The sequence below is a fragment of the Dermacentor andersoni genome, chromosome 8 (genome assembly GCF_023375885.2).
Source record: "Dermacentor andersoni chromosome 8, qqDerAnde1_hic_scaffold, whole genome shotgun sequence".
NCBI classification, from domain to species: Eukaryota; Metazoa; Arthropoda; class Arachnida; order Ixodida; family Ixodidae; genus Dermacentor; species Dermacentor andersoni.
In genome coordinates this window covers 100,156,657-100,179,470 of record NC_092821.1, presented here as the reverse complement: position 1 = coordinate 100,179,470, position 22,814 = coordinate 100,156,657, and the positions used below count along the sequence as shown (strand labels likewise).

Genomic DNA, 22,814 nt, shown 5'->3' with positions numbered 1-22,814 from the left:
AATTGTGACATGTTCAACTGCGTTTACTTTCTTCCTATGCAGTATATGTTGTAGGCAAGTAAACGTAGGTAAACGTGTAGTGTATAGGTAGGTAAAGAAATCCATGAATACTTTGTTTAGCGCAAAACGACAGAGACAAGAAAGACGACAGGACAAGGCGCTACTCTCAACTGACATCATTTTATTGCGTCACTCCTTTATAGACCGCTCAAACCAGAGGAACATGCGCAGTGAGCACCATGCGGTGGAGCCACCAACATCCGATCCCAAGAGCGCACTCATGCGACAGAATCCAAAAAACCAAATTCAGTGCTGTACAAGGTTAAGGAAGGCACACTAATGCACTGTGACCCCAAAGACTGAATGAAAAAAGCTTCCGATAACTCTCGGGCGGTGGTGTCACGGCTCTTTTTCAAAATCGTGGTCCTGTCGTCTTTCTTGTCTCTGTCGTTTTGCGCTAAACAAAGTATTCATGGATTCGCACCAACTAGCCCGCCAACGCATTGTGCTGAAGGTAAAGAAATCTTTGATTTAAAATATATCATCGACTCTAGATATATTAGATGATCACGACAACTGTTGATAATTTCTTAACTGTAGTCAACGCTCAAAGAAGCATCGGGTCATCGTAGTCACTAAGTTATTGATGGCAATCACATTCACAAAATAATCGCACCACCACTACGTCCCTATCCGCAGAAAGAACGGGCAACAAAATGAACTATTGTCACGTGGTAGTGAATGTCAAGGACAAAAAAGTAGCTTTTTATTGGGTGAACCTGTGCCCCCGAAAACAGGCTAAACTCAAAGTACCACGACAGCGGCAAGCTCAGTCGGCGATCGTCGAAAATCTTCTCTGTGGGTTAAGCGCGTTGGCTTCTGTACATGAGTCATCGATGATTCCGGATTAATCGCTACTGCCTGCGTTTCTTCCAGAGAGTACTACACAATAGGCGTCGCGCTTACAATCAGACAACACAAGGTGCAGGTAACAACAGACAGCGAACAGCGAACAGACAGCCAGTGAAAAGCGATCTCGCGAGAAAGGTGAACGAGTAAAAAAAATTATAGGGTTGTACTTTCAAGAACCACGATCTGATTACGAGGCACGCTGTAGTGGGAGTTCTGGAAATATGGACCGCCTGGGGATTATTTAACGTGCACCTAAGTCTAAGTGCACGGGTGTTCTAGCATTTCGCCCCCATCGAAATGCGGCCGCGTGGCCGGGATTCGTTCCCGCGACCACGTGCTTAGCAGCCCAGATCAACAAGTACACGTGCAGCTATAACCAAATCTACTATTTCCTTCGTACCAAATAAGTCAATACAATAAAATTACTAGTAAGACACTAATGTCCGAGTTGGCCAAGTACTTATACAAGTTCTTCTCTTCTTGTTTTTCTTCAGGAGCCACCGAAATACGCTGCAGCAACGTTGTTGGGTTATCCCAAGGAAGGTGTATGGGTCAAACTGCAGAAGCTGGAAGCCTAAGGAAGGACGTTGAAAGAAAGGGCGAATCTAGGCCATTTTCGTTATGACTTGTGACTGTTTTAGGACATTTTGCTGCTCTTTTTCTGTTTTAACGGTGATATACACTCATGACTCACCGCATGCGCGAGCTCTATTGATGGCTTCTAATGTCTTTTAATTTGGTCCTCGATGTTGCAGCTACCATGTCAATAAAGCAATTCAAGCTGCTCCGGTCTCTGTAATGGCATAGCTTCAGTCTTCTCCATTCTTTTTATATTGGGCAACTCGCGATTGCACAATGTGTAGCAATCGCATAGATATTTTCAAACGACTGTATTAAAGATTAGGGCCCGTGTACTCAAGAATGTGCTCCTACAACTGTTCGCTATAGCAAACTGAATTCCATTCAATCCTGATGCTTTCAGGAAATGTTGTTACATAGATACGATAGGAAGTGAGGAAGAAGAGAGGACAAAGAACGACGAGCTTTAGGTGCCGCAGTGCGCTACCACTATCATCCACCTCCTGCGAACAAACCCATTTCGTCACACATGTTCGTAACAATATTATTGTCTGTGGCTATCAGCCATAGGTAATAATATTGTCTATGGCTTGTATTGAGCAATTGCAATTGAGCTTTCTCACTTGCGGCCCATAAGAAAGGCGACATAAAGTTAGTGCATCTGGAAGTGAAATCAGTTCGATTGAATTTAAAGAGCAACGATGGCGAACAAAGTTACCCAAAGCAAAAAGAGAAAACAACATCTAACCTCATGGCAGGATCATGATGAACTGGTGTTTGTGTGTGTGTGTGTGTGTGTGTGTGTGTGTGTTTCTTTTTTATATGATTTTCATATTTTTCATGTACTGCGTACTATATAAGGTGTAGTTTCAATTTCTATTATTGCCAAGTCGTGTGATAGTAACTTTTGGTTAGTGTATATAAAGAGTGTTTCAGAAAAACCATTAAGGTCTTTTTTAAATGCAAGCTTGTATATTAAAAGATGACCTGATGTAGTAAATAGACAAGTAATTATGCAAATCATAAAGCTAGCGTTTAAACGTAGGTAACAAGACGGTTGATGGCAGTTCACAACATTGCATCCTGCGAAGTGAGGAGTACATAACCACTTCAAGGCGTACAAGAAATTTACGCTACTAATTTCAGCACTCTAATGTATTCCGGCTATAATTACCCACGAAAATTGTTGTACCCGCATTATTCTTTTTTCCTTTCTTGCCTTAATTGATGCCTACAACTACACGTGACATTTTGGGTGCCTATATTATGTTTCCTCACCTTGGTTACCTTCCTCTTCTTCCCGCACCTGTCGTTACATGTCGACATAAGCTGAAATAAACGTCCATTCTTCCAGCTTGTCTACCTCATCTTCATCGAATGCAGTGTCCACCAAACAATGTAACAGAGGCGGCGAGAAACTCAAAGAAGTCCCCGGCAAAAACTTTCAAGCACAAGACAGCCGCTACGCTGCACGACAGGACGACGAACTGACGATAGCGCACCAGCAACTTCGACGAGGAAACACACAAGTGGAAGGCGTTTATCATCATGGCAGATGTATGTGTAGGTGTGACAGAGTCAGCAAAGAAACGGGCGTTTTTGGTGGCACCTTAAACACGCGAGCCATTCAAATAATAGCAGGAAGAGTAGCGCCGATTAAGCCGGATTCTTTGCAATACGAAGACGTCGTGAAAGACTTGGACGAGTTTTTTTATCCCGAGCAGCATGAGTTCACAGAAAGCTTGCGCTTTTTCAACCGCTGCCAGCTTGACGGTTTGTCTGTTAAAGAATTCACTACTGAAATTCGTCTAATTGCCGACAGCTGAAATTTTGTTATTTTGCTCGACCGAATGCTACAGGATAGAAATGTGTGTGCATAACTGGAGTACACTGGAGAAACAGCTCTTGAAAATAAAATCTGTCCTTATAAGGCGCTGAAAAAATGGGACTGTCAGCTGAACGTGTACATAATGATGCCAATAAGATGGCCGCAGACGCGTCAGTGGCGCCTAAAATTAAGGCACAGTCAATCACAACAACTAAAGGTGTGGCAGCATAAAAGACGAAAGCAATGCCTGCCGTTAAAGTAGCGCTCGCTGTTGTCATTGCTTTCGACGTGGTCACCTAGCACAAGAATGCCAGAACAAAGAAAGTGCCAGGTATCGAACTCGAGAAGGAGCCCCGGGGAATACACGGCGGAGTACTGGCTGTTAAGGAAAGGGGGACAGATGAAGACATGGAGAAGAGCCTGCACATTTGGACGCTAAGATCGACGCGGGAAGTAACTGTGAAGCCCCCAATGCGACGCACGTTCATGTGGGGAGGTGCCGACGTATCAATGCCTATTGATAAGGGTTCCACGCTCTGCGTCGGGTACCGACGATTATGTGAGCAGCACAAAAAATATTGGCCTCCGCCAAGGCCTTCACGCACGAAGCTTTCATGCCACCTCGCAAAATTACCAGTTTTGTTGAGCTCCTGTTGACGTTCACGCATGAGAGTGCAGCCGTGCTAGATTGCCCCAGTGCGAATTATGTGGTTTAGAGATTCTCAGTGACAGAGGCTCCGCGGTCCTCAGCCTCTCAGCCAAGCCGCTGATTTCACAGCCGTCTGCCATCACGGAAGTCACTACTGACGTGTTCGCCGAATTGCCAGATGTTTTCAATTCGGACTCAGGTTTCACCAAAAGACCCACAGCTAACCTGCAGTTAAAAAAGGGAGCGATGCCCAAGTTCTGTCAGGCTCAAGCTATTCCTTTCGCTCTACTCGACAAGGTATCTGAAGAGCTCGATAGGCTCATGGCATTAGGCGCCTAGTCACCGGTGCCATATTCCGCGTGGGCTACGCCCATAGTACCCTTGCTTAAAAAGGACGACACCGTTAGGATTTGTTCTGACTTAAAAGTCGATTTAAATTTATCATGTGAGCTGGATCAGTACTCGTTGCCAGTAATCAATGACATGTGGAAACAGCTGTGGAAACATTTCAGTGCACTGAATTTACGTGACGCACATTGCGTGACGCACATGGCATACCGCAAGGCTCTATCCTTGGACCATTATTCTTTATTCTTTATATAAATGATCTTGTGAACATACCGCGAACTCCTGACATAGTTCTCTATGCAGACGACACAAGTATTTTTTTACAGGTAAACACTTATTTGAACTTGAAAAGGCAGCTAATAGATGGCTAACTAATCTATCAAAGTGGTTGCATTGTAATCAACTTCAACTAAATATACAAAAGACTCAGTATATTATTTTCAAAAGCCGTAATAAGCCTGACGACTATAGTACCTGTATTAGATTTAAATATTGTGCTATCGAATGGGTTTCTACTTATAAGTTTCTAGGTGTCGTCTTTAAAGAAATCTTGAGCTGGACACCACATGTAAACAAGATACATGCAAGTATGTGCAGGTCAATTTCTATATTGTATAATACCCGAACCTTGGTGCCAAAATGTTTAAAACTACAGCTTTACTATGCCCTTGTTCATTCACATATACACTACTTTCTACTAATCTGGGGTACAACTACTCAGACAAATTTAGATAGGTTAATAATCCTACAACAAAGAGCTGTGCGTTGCATAGAAAGCCTTCTACGTAGTGACCACACTGCACCATACTTTTCCAAGCTAAGCATACTCACAATAGATCATTTATTACAACTAAGGCTTGCTATGTATACACATAGGAAAATTTGCATGATCCAAATACCCTGTCCACATTTTTGTCATTCGACAACTCGCAATATCACCTTAGGCATAACAGACTTAGAACACCTATGTTTAGAACCAAATATGGTACTGAGACACTCGCCTACCTAGTACCGTATTTCCTCAATAATAATCGAGAAATCGCTACTATGATTCAGGAATGCAGGTCTGCTTATAGTCTAATGAAAAAGGTTACAAATTATCTCATGCTCAGTTCCTAATGGTACTTAACTGTCCTTGTGGTCTCGATAACTTTTCTTTTTATTTTAGTCGTTTTTTTTTCTTACATTTTTTTTCCTATTTGCTATATGTTTTGTAACACACATACGTATTATTTGCTTGTTTAAATATTTCCATGTTCGCGCGCATTACTGATGATATATTACGTATAAATTGTAACAATCTTACTCCTTTGTATACTGGATTGCTTGCCGCATACATTTCATTCTTTTTCTTGTTTCTACATTGTTCCACTGTATGTTCATCATGTTCCACCCCCTGAGCAATGTACGGGTAGGGGGCCTTTGTCAGGCAGTTGCATCTGCCTCTAGCCCCTACATCCCAGACAACGTTGTCTAAATAAAGCCTTCATTCATTCATTCATTCATTCATTCATTCATTCATTCATTCATATAACCAAGTCCTTCTCAGTGGGCAATCCCAGCCAGATACGCGTGATTAATACGCATAAATGGTTTTTCTACTATAACAGATTACCTTTCGGCAATGCCGATGCACGAGCCATTCGTCATTGAGATATGGGAAACAGTTCTACAAGGCTTACCAGTTGCGCAAGCTTATCTGGACAAAATTATCTTGCCGATGGTGCGGGCTGTCACAGACTCCGCGCTGTATTATAGGCATTCAGAAGTCGTGTTCGTGCATTGCGCATTCGTGATGTTTTCAGCTGCGGTTCGCCTACATTTCTTCAAAATAGGAAACTCGTAGACTGGCGCTTAGTTTCAAGGCAGCGTGAGGTTGGGAGTGCTACGATCGTCCCCGGTGTCGTCAGTCCGCGGTACCAGCCTGTGCGACGGGGATCGCTTTCTCAATCTCGTAAGCACAACACAGGATCAGAAAAAATTATTCGGACCAATTGTTGGTAGGCGGTATTGAATTCATCTGTTCAACAAAAGGGAACATCATTCTGAGTCAGTCTTGTCAGACAGCGAGTTTTGAGAGCATAATCCTGAATCAATGCTATAAAATGGCCCGCCAAGCCCAGAAACATGCGAAGTGAGTGTACGTCGTATGGCTTTACTAGTTTTGCTATGCAAGCTACCGATTCTTCTTTTGTATTCTTCGTTGCTCCGTCCAAAACTCCGCCAAAAAATGTCGCCTTAGTTTTGAAGAACTCACTCTTCTCGAAATTAACTTTTAGCTTAGCATCAGATAACGCTGCCAGAATATTACCGAAGTGTTGTTCATGCAAATTTTCACATTTAGAGTGCATGATAAGGTCGTCCACGTAGACATTGCTCAAGCGTACAATGTAGGGATTCAAAGCTGCGTTCATTATCTTTTGAAACGAATACAGATGAATCCTTTCATCCAAAAAGAAGGCGGTTATACGCGTATATGCCAAATGAAGTCGTAAATGCGGTATATTGCTTGGTGTTTTCTTTCAGTGGCACCTGCCGTAATCCCTTGCACAAGTCTATGCGAGAAAAGCAGGTACAACTTTTGGTTTCATCGATAATGGTGTAAATCCTTAGCATTGGAAAAGGAATCAACGGGATTTGGTTATTTATTGCTTTGAAATCCGTACATCACCGCCAGCTGTCGTATTGCTTTGGAGCAATGGTGATCGGTGAAGCACAGGGAGCCAGCGAAGGGCGAATTACATTAGCAGCTAACATCTTATGTAGCTCTTTTAGCCGCACCTTCTTTTCCCTCGGCAAGTTGAATTGCTTTTTTCTCACAACTCTTCTGTCGAAGCGGTGAAATGGAGCTTCGAACTTTGTTGTCGCCGGTGTATATTCTCCCAGGACTACCAGTTCGGGCTGGAGTTGGAAACTACACTGTTTTTCTTCAGCATCCGTAGGTGGTCTCCCAGTCAAAAAATACGACAAAGCGATCGTGTAGGACCAACAGAGTTCTTGACGGTCCTTCAGGATTTCTTGTTGGCGCCTTTCCAGCACCGATAGGATTCCTGAAGGTCCCTCAGGACAGCCTGTGAGAACGCTTCCCACACCAACAATATTCTTGAAGGTCCCTTAAACCTGGTGTAGGCGAGCCGCCGACAGCAATATGCTTGATGGATTTGTCTCAAGGCTTTCTATGGGCGCGCTTCCCACACCAATAAGATTCCTGAAGGTTCCTCAAGCTTATAAGCGACCCTCCAACAGAAATACAGTTTTTGAACATGCCGCTTCAAGACCTCTTCCAACAGCAATGCGATTGCGGAATCATATATGTGCCTCGCTTATGCAGATCACTTTTGGGCTTCTTAAATACGTTTCAGGAACAAACTAGTAGGCAGAACACTTAATGTAGCCACAGAAGGCCGAAAAAGACGTGCAGTGTGCACGTTGTTGCTAAGTGCGGGCTTCAGCGAACTTCCATGCAATGCCGACGAAACTGCCGATCGACTGCCATACCAGCTAATAACCGTTTATCGACAGCGCAACTTCCACAACGCCTCCGCGTATATTTATACTTTCTCATGCTCCAAAAGAATGGAACCATTCCTCGACAGTTGGAATGGACAAACTTCGATCACGCTTTCTTACGTTCAGCGAAGGATAGATACGTAGCGCATTCAACGAGTTCGTACGCGCATGCCACCGGCGGATTTGAACCCACAACTGCTTTTATGGTTCAGTTTTCATTCGTAGCGATTTGAAACAGGCCTCATTTTCCTTCGCACAGTGGAAGCGGGAAGCGGCGACACGGCGCGGTGCCGACGCCGCTGTTTCAGCGAAAGATGCAGGCACGTCGCACTCGATCGCCGCGGCGCTCCGCTGAATGAAATGTGGCTGTGTAGACGGCTGTGCTTGTGCGCAATGTCATGCTGACACACTCAGCTTTTCAGATACAGTGGTTGCTTTTATTATACTCCAAACAGTCAGCAAGCGACGGCCACAGCAGCCTCGCTCGGCCAAAATGAGTGCGCTCGTGAAAACCCCTTCAATCTGAATGTTAAATTTCGACTCGATCGAGCACGCACTTCTACGACGCAGAGCTACTATAACGGCATTGTTTTGATGTTTCTCTCACGTTATCGCGCAAGAAACTGACGTGAACGATCTTGTTTTATTCGCGCATTTGCTTGCACTTTCCGATTGCGTAACGCTGCTGATGTGCAGCTTCGTTGACGACCTCAGCGGGCGCCAAATGCGCTAGGTAGCTGTGCCATTCCCTGGGCGCACTGCCCGAAAGGCTACCGCGATAATCGTACATTTGCGGTGTCGATTTTTCAAGTAAACCGTTCTCAAAATTTACGTCGTTTACATACATTGTACGGTACCTATACATCCGAACTGCAGCCAGCGAAGCATGAAAACACTTAATTACACTTAAAAACTCGGCAGTGGCGTAGCTAGGTCGTCTGGCACCCGGGGATTATAGGTCCTCTGTCACTGGTCCGTCTCCCTCCCCCCCCCCCGCCCTTGCCCCCCCCCCCCCCCTTTGTGGTCAGGAAGGCGAGGATATTGAAAATGTCCGGGGAGTGTGGGGTGGTGTTTCAGCACCAGCACAAGCCGCCTTGGACCCTCCCCTTTTCACTTTCGTTCCCAGAGATCACTAACGTAGCAGTTATACAGGCTGTTTTATTTTTCGCACCAAATAGCACAGGGCGCTTTCAACACTTTTTCTCTGTACATAACGACAGGCTTACTAGTCAAGATTAAGGAATGTATATGAAAATTATATGTATTATTCTTAAAGCGTATTGCGCATGTCTTTTACCTCAAAACTCAAATATAGACTTTCCACGCAGTGGAATAACTTAAAAACACGCTTTAGGTTCCTGCACGGGAGACTGATGAGGCCCGTAACCGGAAGTTTCTTGAGGCCGCTCTCTCGCTGCTGTTATCACGCTCGTGAAACTGTCTGTAGTCTTAGCCAAGACAGTTCACTTACAGAGGGTTAACCCTTGCCACCAGCAAACTCGGAAATAAAAGATGATATCCAACGACAGAACAGATATGAAAGATAGAGGAAAGAAAAAGAGAGAAAGAGAAGGGTAGGAAAAGGCGACTACCGATTTCTCACGGGTGGGTCAGCCCAGGAGTACCTTCTACGTGAATCCGAGGCCAAAGAGGTGTGTTGCCACCGTCGAGGGGCCGTAAAGGTCCAAATACCCGGCATAGACCTAATCCCCAGGATCCCCTTTTCCCCGGACTCGGCTAAGCCACGCACAGTTAGACGAGGGAAGGTCAAAACCTCGTGTGCTAGGGTACGTGGTATCGCAACACACCAAACGCCTGCTGACGCAAACACCACTATGGGTCATCACCTTTTATTTCATCCTAATAAATCATACAGTTAAGCAGCGCTTTGTGGCATATATTCATACGCTTTGTGTGTCTCGGTTTCCTGTGCTATTTCGCCATGAAAAGGTACGTTGAACCGACTAACCCATCGTCGCACGGTACGGCTCCTTACGGTGAATTTAACCACTAGAAAGGTTTCTTCACTTTGTTTTTCGCTCAGCTTTTTGCCAGCATGCCTTGTTTTTGCAGTGTTGAGACCCCCACTGCTTATCGCAGCACTCAGGAAATCGTTTGCCGGCGAGGCAAATTCCGATGGAACGGATACGGGAACGCTCGACCACCCACTGTTCTCACGCGATCCCCGCATGGAATGCCCTTTTTCTATGGAAGAACTAGAAGCTGCGCTGGCTTTGTGCAGGCGTTCTTCAGCGCCAGGACCTGACGGCATTACATACCGTGCCCTGTGTAACCTAGGAGACCAAGCTCGGAAGGCACTCTTGCTCCTGTACAACGACTCCTGGCAGACGGGTACAGTTCCGCAAGAGTGGAAGTCAACTCGCCTCATTCCACTTCTCAAAGCTGGCAAGTCGCCTTTGGACATTTCCTCATACCGTCCGATCGCACTTGCCAGCTGTGTCGGAAAAACAATGGAAAGAATGATTTTAACATGTCTGGAATGGTACTTAGAATACTATGAAATTTATCCAGATGCTATGGCCGGATTCAGACGGGGCCATTCGTCAACAGACAGTGTTGTTGACTTGATAACCTTTGTGCAACACCAAAAGGCCTGTAAGCGAGTATCTGCTGCTCTGTTTCTAGGTGTTAAAGGAGCTTATGATAATGTCACCCATGAAGCCATCCTTAGCACGTTAGAAGCCGTCGGACTTGGTGGTAAGATGTATATGTGGGTGTGCAACTACTTACGGAGGAGACCATTCTACGTGCACACAGAAAATGGCCCGACATCCGAGCATTACGGTAGCCGAGGAGTCCCTCAAGGAGGAGTGCTTAGCCCGACTCTTTTCAATCTCACCCTCAGTGGATTAGTTTACAACCTGCCAAGCACGGTAGGACTTTCCATCTATGCGGACGACATCTGCATTTGGGCATCAGGTGTGACATGACTTCAGCTTCGCGCTCGGCTTCAGAAGGCAGCCGCAATGACATCTTGCTACCTTCGTGAACAAGGACTCGAAATTTCATGCGGAAAGTGCGCAATGGGGGCATTCACGAGGAAGCCAATGTCTGGTTACGGCGTATCTATTAACGGACAACTTATACTATACAGCAGAAGTCACAGATTCTTGGGAGTCATAATTGACAGCTAGCTTTATGTAATCTGTTGTCGTCGCCTGGTCCGGATGACATAGCTTACCGTAAGCTATGTCACCTTGGTGAACGGGCACGAAGTGCGCTCCTTAATATCTATAACGAGTCCTGGCAGGAGGGCAATGTTCCTCAAGATTGGAAGATCAGCCGCCTGATGCTGCTTCTTAAGCCTGGCAAGTCTCCCTTAGAGATTACTTCATACCGACCAACTGCGCTGGCAAGTTGCGTTGGGAAGGTAATGGAGCGAATGATACTCGCCAGACTTGAGTGGTACCTTGAACATTACGAAATCTACCCGGACGCCATGGCTGGTTTTCGACGTCACCGATGTTCAATCGACAACGTTAACGGTATGGTAACCTATGCTCAACACCAAAAGACGTGTAAGAGGTTATCTGTCGCAATGTTCTTAAATATAAAGGGAGCCTACGACAACGTTCTTCATGACGCCATACTTGAAGCATTGGAATCGGTGGGCCTAGGCGGTCCATTATATCGTTGGCACACAGTTATTTGCATAGGCGGACGCTATTTCTTAACACTGAAGCTGGCCCAACCTCGCAATATTATACGCACCATGGAGTTCCACAAGGCGGTGTCTTGAGTCCCACGCTCTTCAACCTTGCACTCATTGGTCTTGTGGAACGACTTCCGAACACTGTTAAAATATCAATGTATGCCGACGACATCTGCATCTGGGCATCTGGTGTGACACGGCCGCAAGTACGCGCCAGGCTTCAAAAAGCGGCCACGTCAACATCGGCTACTTAAACGAACAAGGCCTCAAGATCTCACCAGAAAAATGCGCTTTAGTCGCGTTTAGCCGAAAGTCAATAAGGTCATACGATGTCTCTATTGACGGTCAACGCATACCTTATGTCAGGACGCACCGATTCTTAGGCGTAATCATTGATCGTGACCTCTAGGTAGTCCTCATGTGGCCTACCTAAAGAAGCGCCTGACGGATATTTCTAATGTGTTTAACTTGCTTGGAGGAAAAGTCTGGGGTACGTCAGTACATGCAATGATGCAACTGTACGGGACGCTCTTTCTTGGGTATTTGCGATACACCTTGCCTGTGCTGACCAACACCTGCAGAAGTAATATCCGTACACTCGAAAGCATCCAGGCCCAGGCACTTAGAGTGTGTCTTGGATTGCCGCGGTGCTCGTCAACGGCTGAAACAATTGCCATTGCACACGATTTCCCATCCAGGAACCATATAGTCATGGAAGCGCTCAGAGCGCACGTAAGACACCTTGCTCGAGCCCCTGCCCATCATCTAGCCTCACTGCCAGAGGATCGACCACGTGCTTCCTTTTGTGAAACAGTCCTGCGCTATCGTGCATACCTTCCATCAGGTTATACCGCTCCAGCGAAAGTTCCGTTTCCACCATGGTGCTTGGCTCAAGCAAAGGTTCGACTAATTGTACCAGGAATACGAATAAAAGCCCAACTCTCGTCTCCAGCACTCAAGCAGCTTTCAGTGCTCTTGCTGTACGAGACGTACAACGAGCATCATCATCTATATATTGACGCTTCAACCACGGTGAATGGGTATGTAGAATCGGTGATCTTTCCTGCGAAACCCTCCACCATAAAGATTCGACTCACCAGGCTGCATCGACTGCCGCGGAGCTTGTTGCTATTCGTTGTGCACTTCGTGTAATTTCTGAAGAACTACCCAAGAAATGGAGCGTGTTCAGTGACTCCAACGCTGCTCTTCATTGTTTGGTTTCTGCCTTACGCCGAGGACCCCACGAACAACTAGTTCTAGAAATCAGACTGCTGCTTCACCACCTCGTCGAGCAAGGACACGACAACACATTACAGTGGATTCCAAGCCACTGTGGCATAATGGGCAATGAACATGCCGACGCAGCAGCACGATCTGCACATGAGCAGGGCTTGCAAGACTCCATTCCATTCTCAAGAACAGACGCTGCAATGAAAATTCGTGTGCTTGCAAATGAAGCCATCAAAACTTCATGGAACACACCAAGCTTGAAGCATACACGTCTACACCGACTGGACCCATCCCTTCGACTTCAACCCCCATCTGGACTCTCTCGACTCGAAACAGCAGTACTTTGCCGACTGTGGCTTGGTGTCGCTTACACAAGATCTTTAGCCTTCCGAGTCAGTATGCATGACAGCACGGCTTGCAGTCACTGCGGCGGCAAGAGACTATCGAACACGTACTTTGCCACTGTCCTCAATACAGCACGCACCGGCTGTCGCTAGCAACCGCGTTGGCACGCCTTGACGACAGACCACTTTCAGAACAGTCAGTTTTGGAATACCGACATTAACTGTCGTCGCAGCGAAAGTCGGTCAAGGCTTTGTTGACCTTTTTACGTGACAGTGGCCTATTAGAAAGGCTATAATGACCCATTCCGTTCCTTTTCATATTTTTTCTCACGCTTTTATTTTTGTCACGCTCTTCTTTCTGTCTTTACTTCCCCTTTCCCTTCCCCTAGTGCAGGGTAGCAAACTGGAGGTTTTAACTCTGGTTAGCCTCCCTGCCTTTCTCTCATTTGCATCTCTCTCTCTCTCTCTGAAGACGTTGAATGTCGCAACTTAGCCTAAGAATTGCCTCCTCGAGGCTATAAACCAGGACATGGATTATGCAGACCAGACTTGCGCCATCGTCGCCACTCTGAATTCCGCGCAAATTTTTAACGTCATAGGCGAAAGCCTCATTTCTAAATAGTGCACCGGACTGTCCAACAAATAGCTGTTGCGGCCTAACAATTTGTTTTGCTGCGCCTCTTTGATCGTGATATGAAACAAACTGCACGAGCAGAAAAAGGCACAGATACGAGAGAGAATAGCATAATTAAGCACAAGCTAGTAGGAACATTTTTCAGACACAACGCCTCGTACACGCGACACCATGCTTCAGAAATGCCGAGTATTCACTTTTAATTACAGCGCTGACATTTCAAAACTAGGAATCCAGCGGCTAGAAGCATTTATGAGGAAGATGGTCGTACAAAATTTCTCACCAAGATTTCTCACGCCTGTAAAGCGCCATTGGTTTGAAGTGCCAAAGCTACGTGTTTCGGCGTCTACACCTACTTGATGACAACGCAAATGTTAATGAAGGGCGTCAGCCCTATTCATCGTGTCTTAGCGTTTGATTTCGATAGAGAGTGGTAATTATGTTAGACAGTACCTACCCTTGATAATCGCAGTCATTGTTTTCGCATCGCGTACGGCTATTAGTGGGCAAACCATTGACAAAACATATCCCCTGTCTATGATTCCACGCATGTGCGACACACGAAGGCACAAAAGCACAGATGTGCTGCCGTAAATGAAAAAAAAACTACGTTATGGTTCGTGACTAGCCAACAAATATTTGTGTGCGCGTTATTAATTCGTGGTGTTGCCGCATAATATTAAGCTTCATACCCTTTGGCATGAAATTATGGGGTTTTACGTGCCAAAACCACTTTCTGATTATGAGGCACGCCGTAGTGGAGGGCTCCGGAAATGTCAACCACTTGGGGTTCTTTCACGAAAACCGAAATCTAAGCGCACGGTTGTTTTCGCATTTCGCCCCCATCGAAATGCGGCCGCCGTGACCGGGATTCGATCCCGTGACCTCGTACTCAGCAACCCAACACTATAGCCACTGAGCAACCACGGCGGGTGTTCATACCCTTTCAAAGTTCAAGGTAGCCAGCCGGACTTAGCGTTTTTGAACATGCCTGTGGTTCTGATATAACTTGCGATTGTTTTGATAGTTGGCATAGATCGAATGCATACTCTTAATTTATTCCGCAAGTGAAACAACTGCTGAAGTTTTCTTTTTCTTTTGGTTCATTACGGTGATCGCTGCAACAAGGTCACTGCCCAGGTGACTTTATTGTTTGACTGTGACCGCTGAAAAATTTATTTATCCATCGCACGTATTTTAAAATAGTCTCAGTACCCCGTGAGCATTCACTACGCAGCTTGTGACTTGTAGCCCAACATTGCGAATACCTGCCATCCTGCTTTTTATAAAAAAAAGAATATACTGTGTCTTTCAGCTACCCTGCTTGCTTTATTTGATTTAGAACAATACTGATAATAATATACTAGAAATAATATCGGTGCACACTCTTTCAAAGTCGTGTAAGCATATACATGTGTGCAAGTACATGCCTTCCGGCGTAAGTTTCTGCTCAGCAAACACTCTTCTAACATGATCCGCGGTTTCTCGAAAAAGAGAGGTCTAGTAGACTCCTGACCTTCAGCCTGGCCCATCACACATTCTAGATCACCAGAGATCTTATAAACCCCCAAGAATAAGCCTGTCATATGTGGCGCCAGCAGCAGCATTCCTAAACGGTACGAACCTCATTGCGCATCGCTTAATGCCTACTTGTGTTTTGAACGTTAGTTCGAGAATGTCCCAGCTCGCACTTAGGATGTCGCCATTCGTATTTATGAAAAAACTGTAACCTAAAGAGAAGCAGCAAAACTGGGAACAAACCTACACGCTTTATTTTGTTCGTTGCTTGTTAAAACAATCTCGCAGTGAAACTCAAAATGCGAGGTACTGAGAGTGATAGCAAAGCGTTAGACAAGTACACCAAGGTTCACAATTTTATCGGTCGTTTCAGTGTAGTAAACAAATGCTTAAAATCAAACTAACAGACATCGTGTCACACGTGCAGCGGCAAACATGAACATATCTTGCCCCATTATGGCAAACACTCGATATCACACCGGATTTTTCTTAGTTCTTTCCTTCTCTGTCTCATTTTTATAGGTCTATTTATTTTCTTTCCTGTAACAAATATAAAAATCTTATATCTGCGTCTCGCTTTTCAGTGAGACTCATTGTTCGCTGCTCTCTATTCATATATGTATTGAAGCAGATGCTGGCGCTCGTTAAACGACTCCGTCTGCACATCGTTTTTTTAACTTAGAGTTGGGCTGAAGGAAACTTCGTACAAACAATATCGAAAATACAATTGTGACAGCAGTTCTACGGTTCACGTGTAAACCACAACGACAAATGCTTCTCCTCAGCGAGTGGTTCCCAAAATTTGAATGCTCATGTTATTGTACAAACGACATCACCCGTTGCTGCAAATCACAGCGCTCACCAACACGCACACGATACCAATGGTACCGCAGGTCTTCGCTTCGTTTATTCGTCGAGCTTTTAGAAGTCTATTCAAGCAATGCATCTTACCTGCATCTCTCGGTTCTAGGTCAATCCACTTTATTGGGTGTGTGCCATGGTTTCAGGTCATCGACATCGTCATCGCGATCACCATGATCGTCTGGCGTTGGTTACCCACGCTTTTGAATGCACCATGGGGCGCCGTAACAATAGAAGTAGTCGTCTTTGGTGTTTTTCGTTTGTATTTATTCGCTTTCTTTCTCTCATATGGCAGTCGACTTTGTACAGAAGCTCGAGTGCCGAGACCTCGTCGAGCCAGTTCCTCGCACTCGGCTGGAAGCACGCAGCGCGACACGGTATAGGGAACAACGTCGAGAAGAAGAGAAAACACAAACAAGATTAAAAAAAAAAAAAGAGCACACCCAATCTGCAAAGTGTCATAGGCGGTATGCGTGATAATAAATAAGAAACTCCGACAGAGAGACGTTCGCCGGGCGAACTCCTGCCTCCTTGTCGTGGGGCCCAATTGCCAGCCCTGGTGCCAAGCCTTGTACGCGTTGAGGAAAACACACTGGGCGATGGTTCGCAATTAAAGTGGACACCTAACTCGTAAATGGGGAAACAAGAGCTAAACACATGTTGAAACGTGTTACATAAAAAAAAAGGACATGACTCGCGAAACCAGACATAGATAGGCACAAAAAATAATCCGCATGTACTCATACCATTTTTTTCTGCCACAATCGATGGCTGCATAATAAGAGGGTTATTCATTTCAAGGAAAGACCCTTTTGTTGATGATTCAAGGCAAGTCTACGTTTCGCATTGCTCACTAATCAGCTTTCACTAAAGCTAAGCTACTCTACGCGTTGTCTCTAAACGGCACCCCTTTTGTTTTTTCGAGGCATTCCTTTTCGAAATAACTCATTTGGCCTATGGTAAATTGTCACATTAAGCAAATCGGGCACCAGGGCCGAGCTGATTAGAACTAAACTAGAAAAGAGGTGCCTGAGTCTTGTCCATACGGCCAAAAGCGACACTTTTTGTATGGCCAGCAAATTTATAAAATGAAACAAGCAAAACGCAATATTCTTCCTCGCCCTTTTGCCTGAGCGTTCTTGAAGTCGAACAATCTTGCAATTTTTGTCCGACCGGGTATCACAGGCAGTGGCCCTTCTAGCACTAATCACACGAATAAAAGCCTACCGAAAATTTTCACACTTCCGAACATTGCGTCTGGTAGCTTTAAATATATTAACATTCCTTTTGTGTGTTTCTTTTAGTTGCCTAATGAATATAGTAGCTCCTTGACTACAATAAGCCTAGAAACATCTGCTTGCATTGGCATTGCTTCGAAACGCAGATATTCTTCGCGACGGCGTTCCAAGACCTTGAAGAAATACGATTGAGGCAAGATGTTCAAACAAAAACAAGCTCTGTAATCTAGAAAAATATCTGATATTGTTATTCCACGTACGGGTTCAATGCGTTACTCAATATATCATTAGGCCTAGGCTTTACTAAGACAATTGAATTTTGTCTGTCAGATACCATTCACGATTTTCTCACTTACATAAAGTTTTCCTGGCACTTGAATACTGATCCGGGAAGTAGATTTTGGGGTAGTTATTGTGGCTGTTTATGCTCGCGTTTCAGTCAGTTTCCACGTTTAAAGGTGATTTGCTTTCTTTGGATAGTGCACCAGGTCATGCAGAAATTAACAAAGCGAGCCTGCAGGTTTAGGTGCTATGATACGCGTTAAGCACGGCACATTTTACGACAATGCGCGCTGCGTTTTCTGTGCGTAATACCATCGGCACGTTGAAAGATTAACTTGGCTAAGATAGGGCGTTTTATCTCCAGACCCAAGGAAGGTACCGTTAAAAAAAGAGTTTCTCGGGAAGGCTGGTTCAACAGTTTTGAGCATTGCGTGCATCAGACAAAGCATTCGTCTTTTTGCTTCCATGAATGGCCGACCATGCTAGGTTTCTTATCTAAACCACAAAAAAACTGCCTATTTGGGGGGGAAAATCAATAGAAACAATCAAACACCGCACATACGCAGTACCTACAACTAATAGGTTCGAAAAGTAGGTTCGGAAATCGCGTTCAAGCATAAATGCTTTTTCCCCGCACAAGAAAGCATTGTCTGTAAATAATAAAATGAAAAAATAAAGAGGAAAGATAAAGCAGCTTTCCAAGAAATCAAGGAGTAATGATATTGAGTTCAGCAAGTACTGATCATCCAACGACCCACAATCCAAAGCGGGCGCAATTAAGCAGTTCATGACAGAAAGTGACGTAAAAGAAGTTAAAGAGGGAAAAACTATGTAAATGCATTGGCGGAGTACGATGTCCCCCAAAACGTTGACACCTGTTCCACGTTCCCTCACTTCAGAAATATAGATTGCTTCACACACATTCTACACTAACACAAAATGTCTTTTACAACACAAAATACTCTTGCAACGTATTAAAACAATACAGAAATGTATAATATGTATAACAAGCTTTGCTTCTTCTTGTCTTGCCCGAAACACACTTCGCCAACCTCTTTTAATGACGGTGTCAAAGTCGAAAAAACGTTTCAAGCCACTTCGTTTTTCTTATTGTTTTACATCCTTTCACTAGTCTATACAGGTGTGATGCGGTTCCCAGATGAAGCCTGATATTCTGCATAAATACATTCATTGGTCCCTTGCAAGATAAACTGCAAAGCGAGTTTTGAGCTCTCAGCTACGCTACATCAAAGGCAGTGGCTAATCTGGCTATACATTGTCTGTGCTTTGCGGAATGTAATAACCTAAAATGTTTTTGCGCGGCATACGTCTATAAACATTAATAATTTCACGGGAACCCTTACATGTCATTTCATGCGCCCACAAAACAAAGAACACCTTGAAATCAACCGAGCACTAAAGGAACATTATTACACAGGATAACGTTCAATAAAGACGAAATACAAGAATTTAAAATGCACACTGCTCAGCTAGTCGGTTCCCACCTAGGAATGATGATGTTTTCGCTGCGTCATTGTGGCCTTGCTCCTTTTTCTTGGCTACAAATCCTAATTCAGTTTGTCTTGTGACCAACGCAGTCTTTACGAACATTTTCGTAGGAAGAAGCTTCCTTGAAAACATCAGTGAACGCTGGCGAAAAACATCGCGTAGCACCATTAGTTGATGTGAGAAAAGCGCAATGGTGTTAAACTTTAATGTACTGTTTGGGAAAAGAAGAACATGACGCGTGTCTTTGTTAAGTACCGGCTCGTCCTAGCACAACTCCAAGTGCCACACGCCTAAGAGCAGCTTTTTCTGGGTTAGAATGTTCAATTTGACACATGCGGCTTGCGGGAACGCTAGCCACTGTGTACGTTAAGTGTCAATACTTCAGGCACATTGTCTCGCAAGATGGTCCCATCGCTCACTTCACGGTTACAATTGCACTTCACTTCTGCATCGGCCCTAACTCATTTGTCAAGTGCCACGACTTGTCGACGACTAAGACACGTGAGGAGAACAAGTCCAAGAAAATATAAAGATATACATTTTCAGTGCTTTTTTGCAATTACTATCGTGGAGAAACGGAACGCATGCGCTAACACTCAGTAATGAAGAATAAAGAGTGCAACGGTTCCAATAATTCGAACCTATGCTATTGGCCAGTTCAGTGAGCACAGCACAAAACGCCGTATTGCACGAACATTTAATCATGCACACGTTTGTGTTCTCTACATCGAACGATAGCGCTTCATTTTGTCGCTTTTCTACTCATCTCCTGCGAATCTCATCTGTCCGCGATAGAATGCTGCACAGTTGGTCACTTGAATTTTAATGACAGCGAAACTGCACAGGAATCCTAAGCAAGAACGCCAAAATCGAATTCTCCGTCAAGAAATGTCTAAGATATAGATACTTAGGCGGCAACGAGAAACACACTGCTGCAGGTGGCATAATTATACGAGTCTCTCGATGATCGCGCCACAGTGCTCGCCATTGCAGAGACCCCCCCCCCCCCCCAGAGCAGCATTGAGCTCACGGCCTACCCGGCTACAATCCTGAAAGGCCGTGCTCGTCTTTTTTTGCGAACCACCAAATCGACGCTCCGACGCAAACGTATGTTATACGACACGATGGCGGAAAAAGACGGAGCTGGATAACAAGGCCTTCAGTCATGAGCGGTGCCATAATATGAACATTTCACGTCACCCGCTCCACCGCCTAGAGAGATTTAATTCTGATGCTTATTATTGTCGGTCGTCGTCGCGCGAAGCCTCATGGGAAGGATTGTATCGAGCTAAAATTATGTGGCAGTGCAAATGCAAACGGAGAGACGCGTTTTAAGCAGAAGAAAATTTTCACACGCACAAATGACATCATTTCTCGCTGTATGACGAGCTACAAAAATTTGCCCTTCTCCCAATTAAAGAAATTATTGCACGAATTCCTCAAACCCTACAAAAGTCCTGCACAGTGCGCGCAGTGCCACGTCAATCAATTATTCTGTGCTCCGAAAGCACACATTCCTTGCTTACTAAGCCCAATGTACAGCTCTACAGCCGCTTTGCAAGTGGTTAAACGAATCACGAAGACGTCCCTGCTGGTGCGGTCCACTAGAAATTTCGGAGAGTTCGAAGATCGTGGGCACAGACCACCCAACGATTCTATTTGGCAGAGTTCCCATTCAAAAGTGAACTTTTTTGTGCCATGTCTCACTAATGGCAAATCTAGTCGCTGCTCAAACGAACCCAGTGTGCACGGGGCACAGGCCAAAGGCTCTCTCTTGATGTAGTGTCAGTTTTGTTCTTGTTCGTTAGTGCAGCCATATCGTTATCTGTGACGTGACATCCGCGACATCCTACGCACACCAAATTGATAAATTTGAAACTCACTACACCGTGGCAATAATGACCGACTAATTTGCCGGAAAGCCAATCCAACAATCAATAAAACAATGTACTGGCCGAAACTAATATAGCCTCTGAAAAACATATCTACAGAATGCCGGTGAAAGTTCCTGTAAACGGGCTGTCAGCGCAGAACACAGTTCCACAAAGTGCTACGCGTCGATACGGTGTTCATTTTAGACGACGAGGGCGACGACGACGACAAGGTAGCGTAATTTTTCTTTAAAAGACGCGAGGCGGGCCGGACTACTAGGACTTCTTCGCGACGTGCTTGCAGTCGTCGACGTTCTCCGGCCAGTCGCACACGCTCTCGTTCAGGTTGAACACGAGGTTCGTGGGGCACGGCATGTGGTGGCGTCGCTTTCCCTCGCACATGTAGTACATGGTGCAGTCCTTCTTGTCCAGGTGGTAGCTGATGTGGCCGTCCTCCTCGTCACAGACGACCTCGTCGGGATCTGCGTGGCAGAAGAAACGCTGCTTCGAAAAGAGTTTTCTTTTTTTTTTTTTTTTGAGAGCAAGTGGTAGCGTTGGTGGCTAAGGTTCGAGAGCGCCCGCTTAGCCTGCCACTGTCTCACAACGATCGCAGACCATGCGCATTACCGTGCAATTTTGCTTTCCGGCTGAATTTTCTGAACTGCACTCTTAAAACACTTGCACCCTTTTGTGGTGTATATTTTCTCCGCAATGATAATCGTCATCTGCCCTGCGTGCGCTCGCTAGTTTCCTGTCGAGAATGCTGTGTCACGCTCATAACGCGCATGCTGTTCGTGACTTGGAACTACCGGGTTCCCAGCTTTAAAGAAAGGAAACGCAAGCAAGGGAGATGCGATTATTGTTGTGAGACAAGATAAGACCTAAAGGGTGTAAACTTTTTTAAATGGCCGCTCACCAGGTCTGACCATTCTGAGCTGACAAGCGCAGAGCATACAATGCGCGCTAACGATCGTGCCTGCAAATTATTACATCGCTACTCGCCGCGGAAAGATCTGACATTTCAAACCGAACGCGGTTTTTCCTACTCCTCGCGGCCGCCGCGCTCCAAGCCGGACGGTGACGTAATCGTGCCCCTTCGCCTACGTATTCGAGTCCGCAGTGGGACGTCGCTCATTGGTAGCACGTTACTTCGAGAATTATTGAACTCAAAATCTGTCAGTTGTGTGATCTGTTGCTTGAATCGACGAATGGAAGTTTAGAGAAATAATACAGCACACAAACGGAATGTCTGCGTGTTTTTGTTTTACTTCGCACCGAAGCGAGAGAGATGGGGGTGCTTCCGCTTCGTCTGCTTGTTCCCACGGTCGTGCAGGTACCGAAACTATTTTCTACCGTGTTCCAGCACATGATCATGCTCTGCGATCCGCTTGTGCTTCCCCAGTATTCGTGTAGCTATTCATGTGTCCTTGTGCACAGCGCGCAAAAGCATGCGATGCGCGAAAGGAGACATCACAATAGCTCGCGCGCAACGCAGGCAAAAGAAATGAGGAAAAAAATGAAGGTGGGACCCGCGACATATACGTCACGCGATCCTCAAGGTCCAGTATTGGAGAACGCACGGAAAGAATTTCGCTTGCGGAGGCTGGACGGGGCGAGTAGAGAGAGTGTCCTGCTATGCAGTGGAGCTCGCCTTCTCAAATCATGGGTTCGCGGCACTGAAATAATTCTATCTCGGCTATTAATGAGCCAATTTGACAACTTTATTGCGGCAGAACGCTCCCTAGAGGACACGTAACAACTTCCAGTGTATAACTAAAATTTGCTATGGGGCCTGGTGAGGGGCCCTTTAAGAGTGTGCTGGAACAAA

At 45.3% G+C, this 22,814-nt stretch overlaps 2 protein-coding genes across 2 annotated transcripts in view; one reads left to right on the top strand and one right to left on the bottom strand.

Moving 5' to 3' along the window:
* The window catches only part of LOC126528882 (cytochrome P450 3A13-like), a 53,577-nt gene extending 51,875 nt beyond the window's left edge, over window positions 1–1,702 (top strand). The window contains exon 14 of the mRNA XM_055069740.1: window positions 1,407–1,702. Within this exon, the coding sequence (XP_054925715.1) occupies window positions 1,407–1,490 (84 nt within the window). The 3' untranslated portion in view covers window positions 1,491–1,702. The remainder of the gene's footprint in view (window positions 1–1,406) is intronic.
* Window positions 1,703–16,331: 14,629 nt separating this feature from the next.
* Window positions 16,332–22,814, bottom strand: part of Cht7 (chitinase 7) — a 200,528-nt gene continuing 194,045 nt past the window's right edge. The window contains exon 16 of the mRNA XM_050176876.2: window positions 16,332–21,468. Within this exon, the coding sequence (XP_050032833.1) occupies window positions 21,263–21,468 (206 nt within the window). The 3' untranslated portion in view covers window positions 16,332–21,262. The remainder of the gene's footprint in view (window positions 21,469–22,814) is intronic.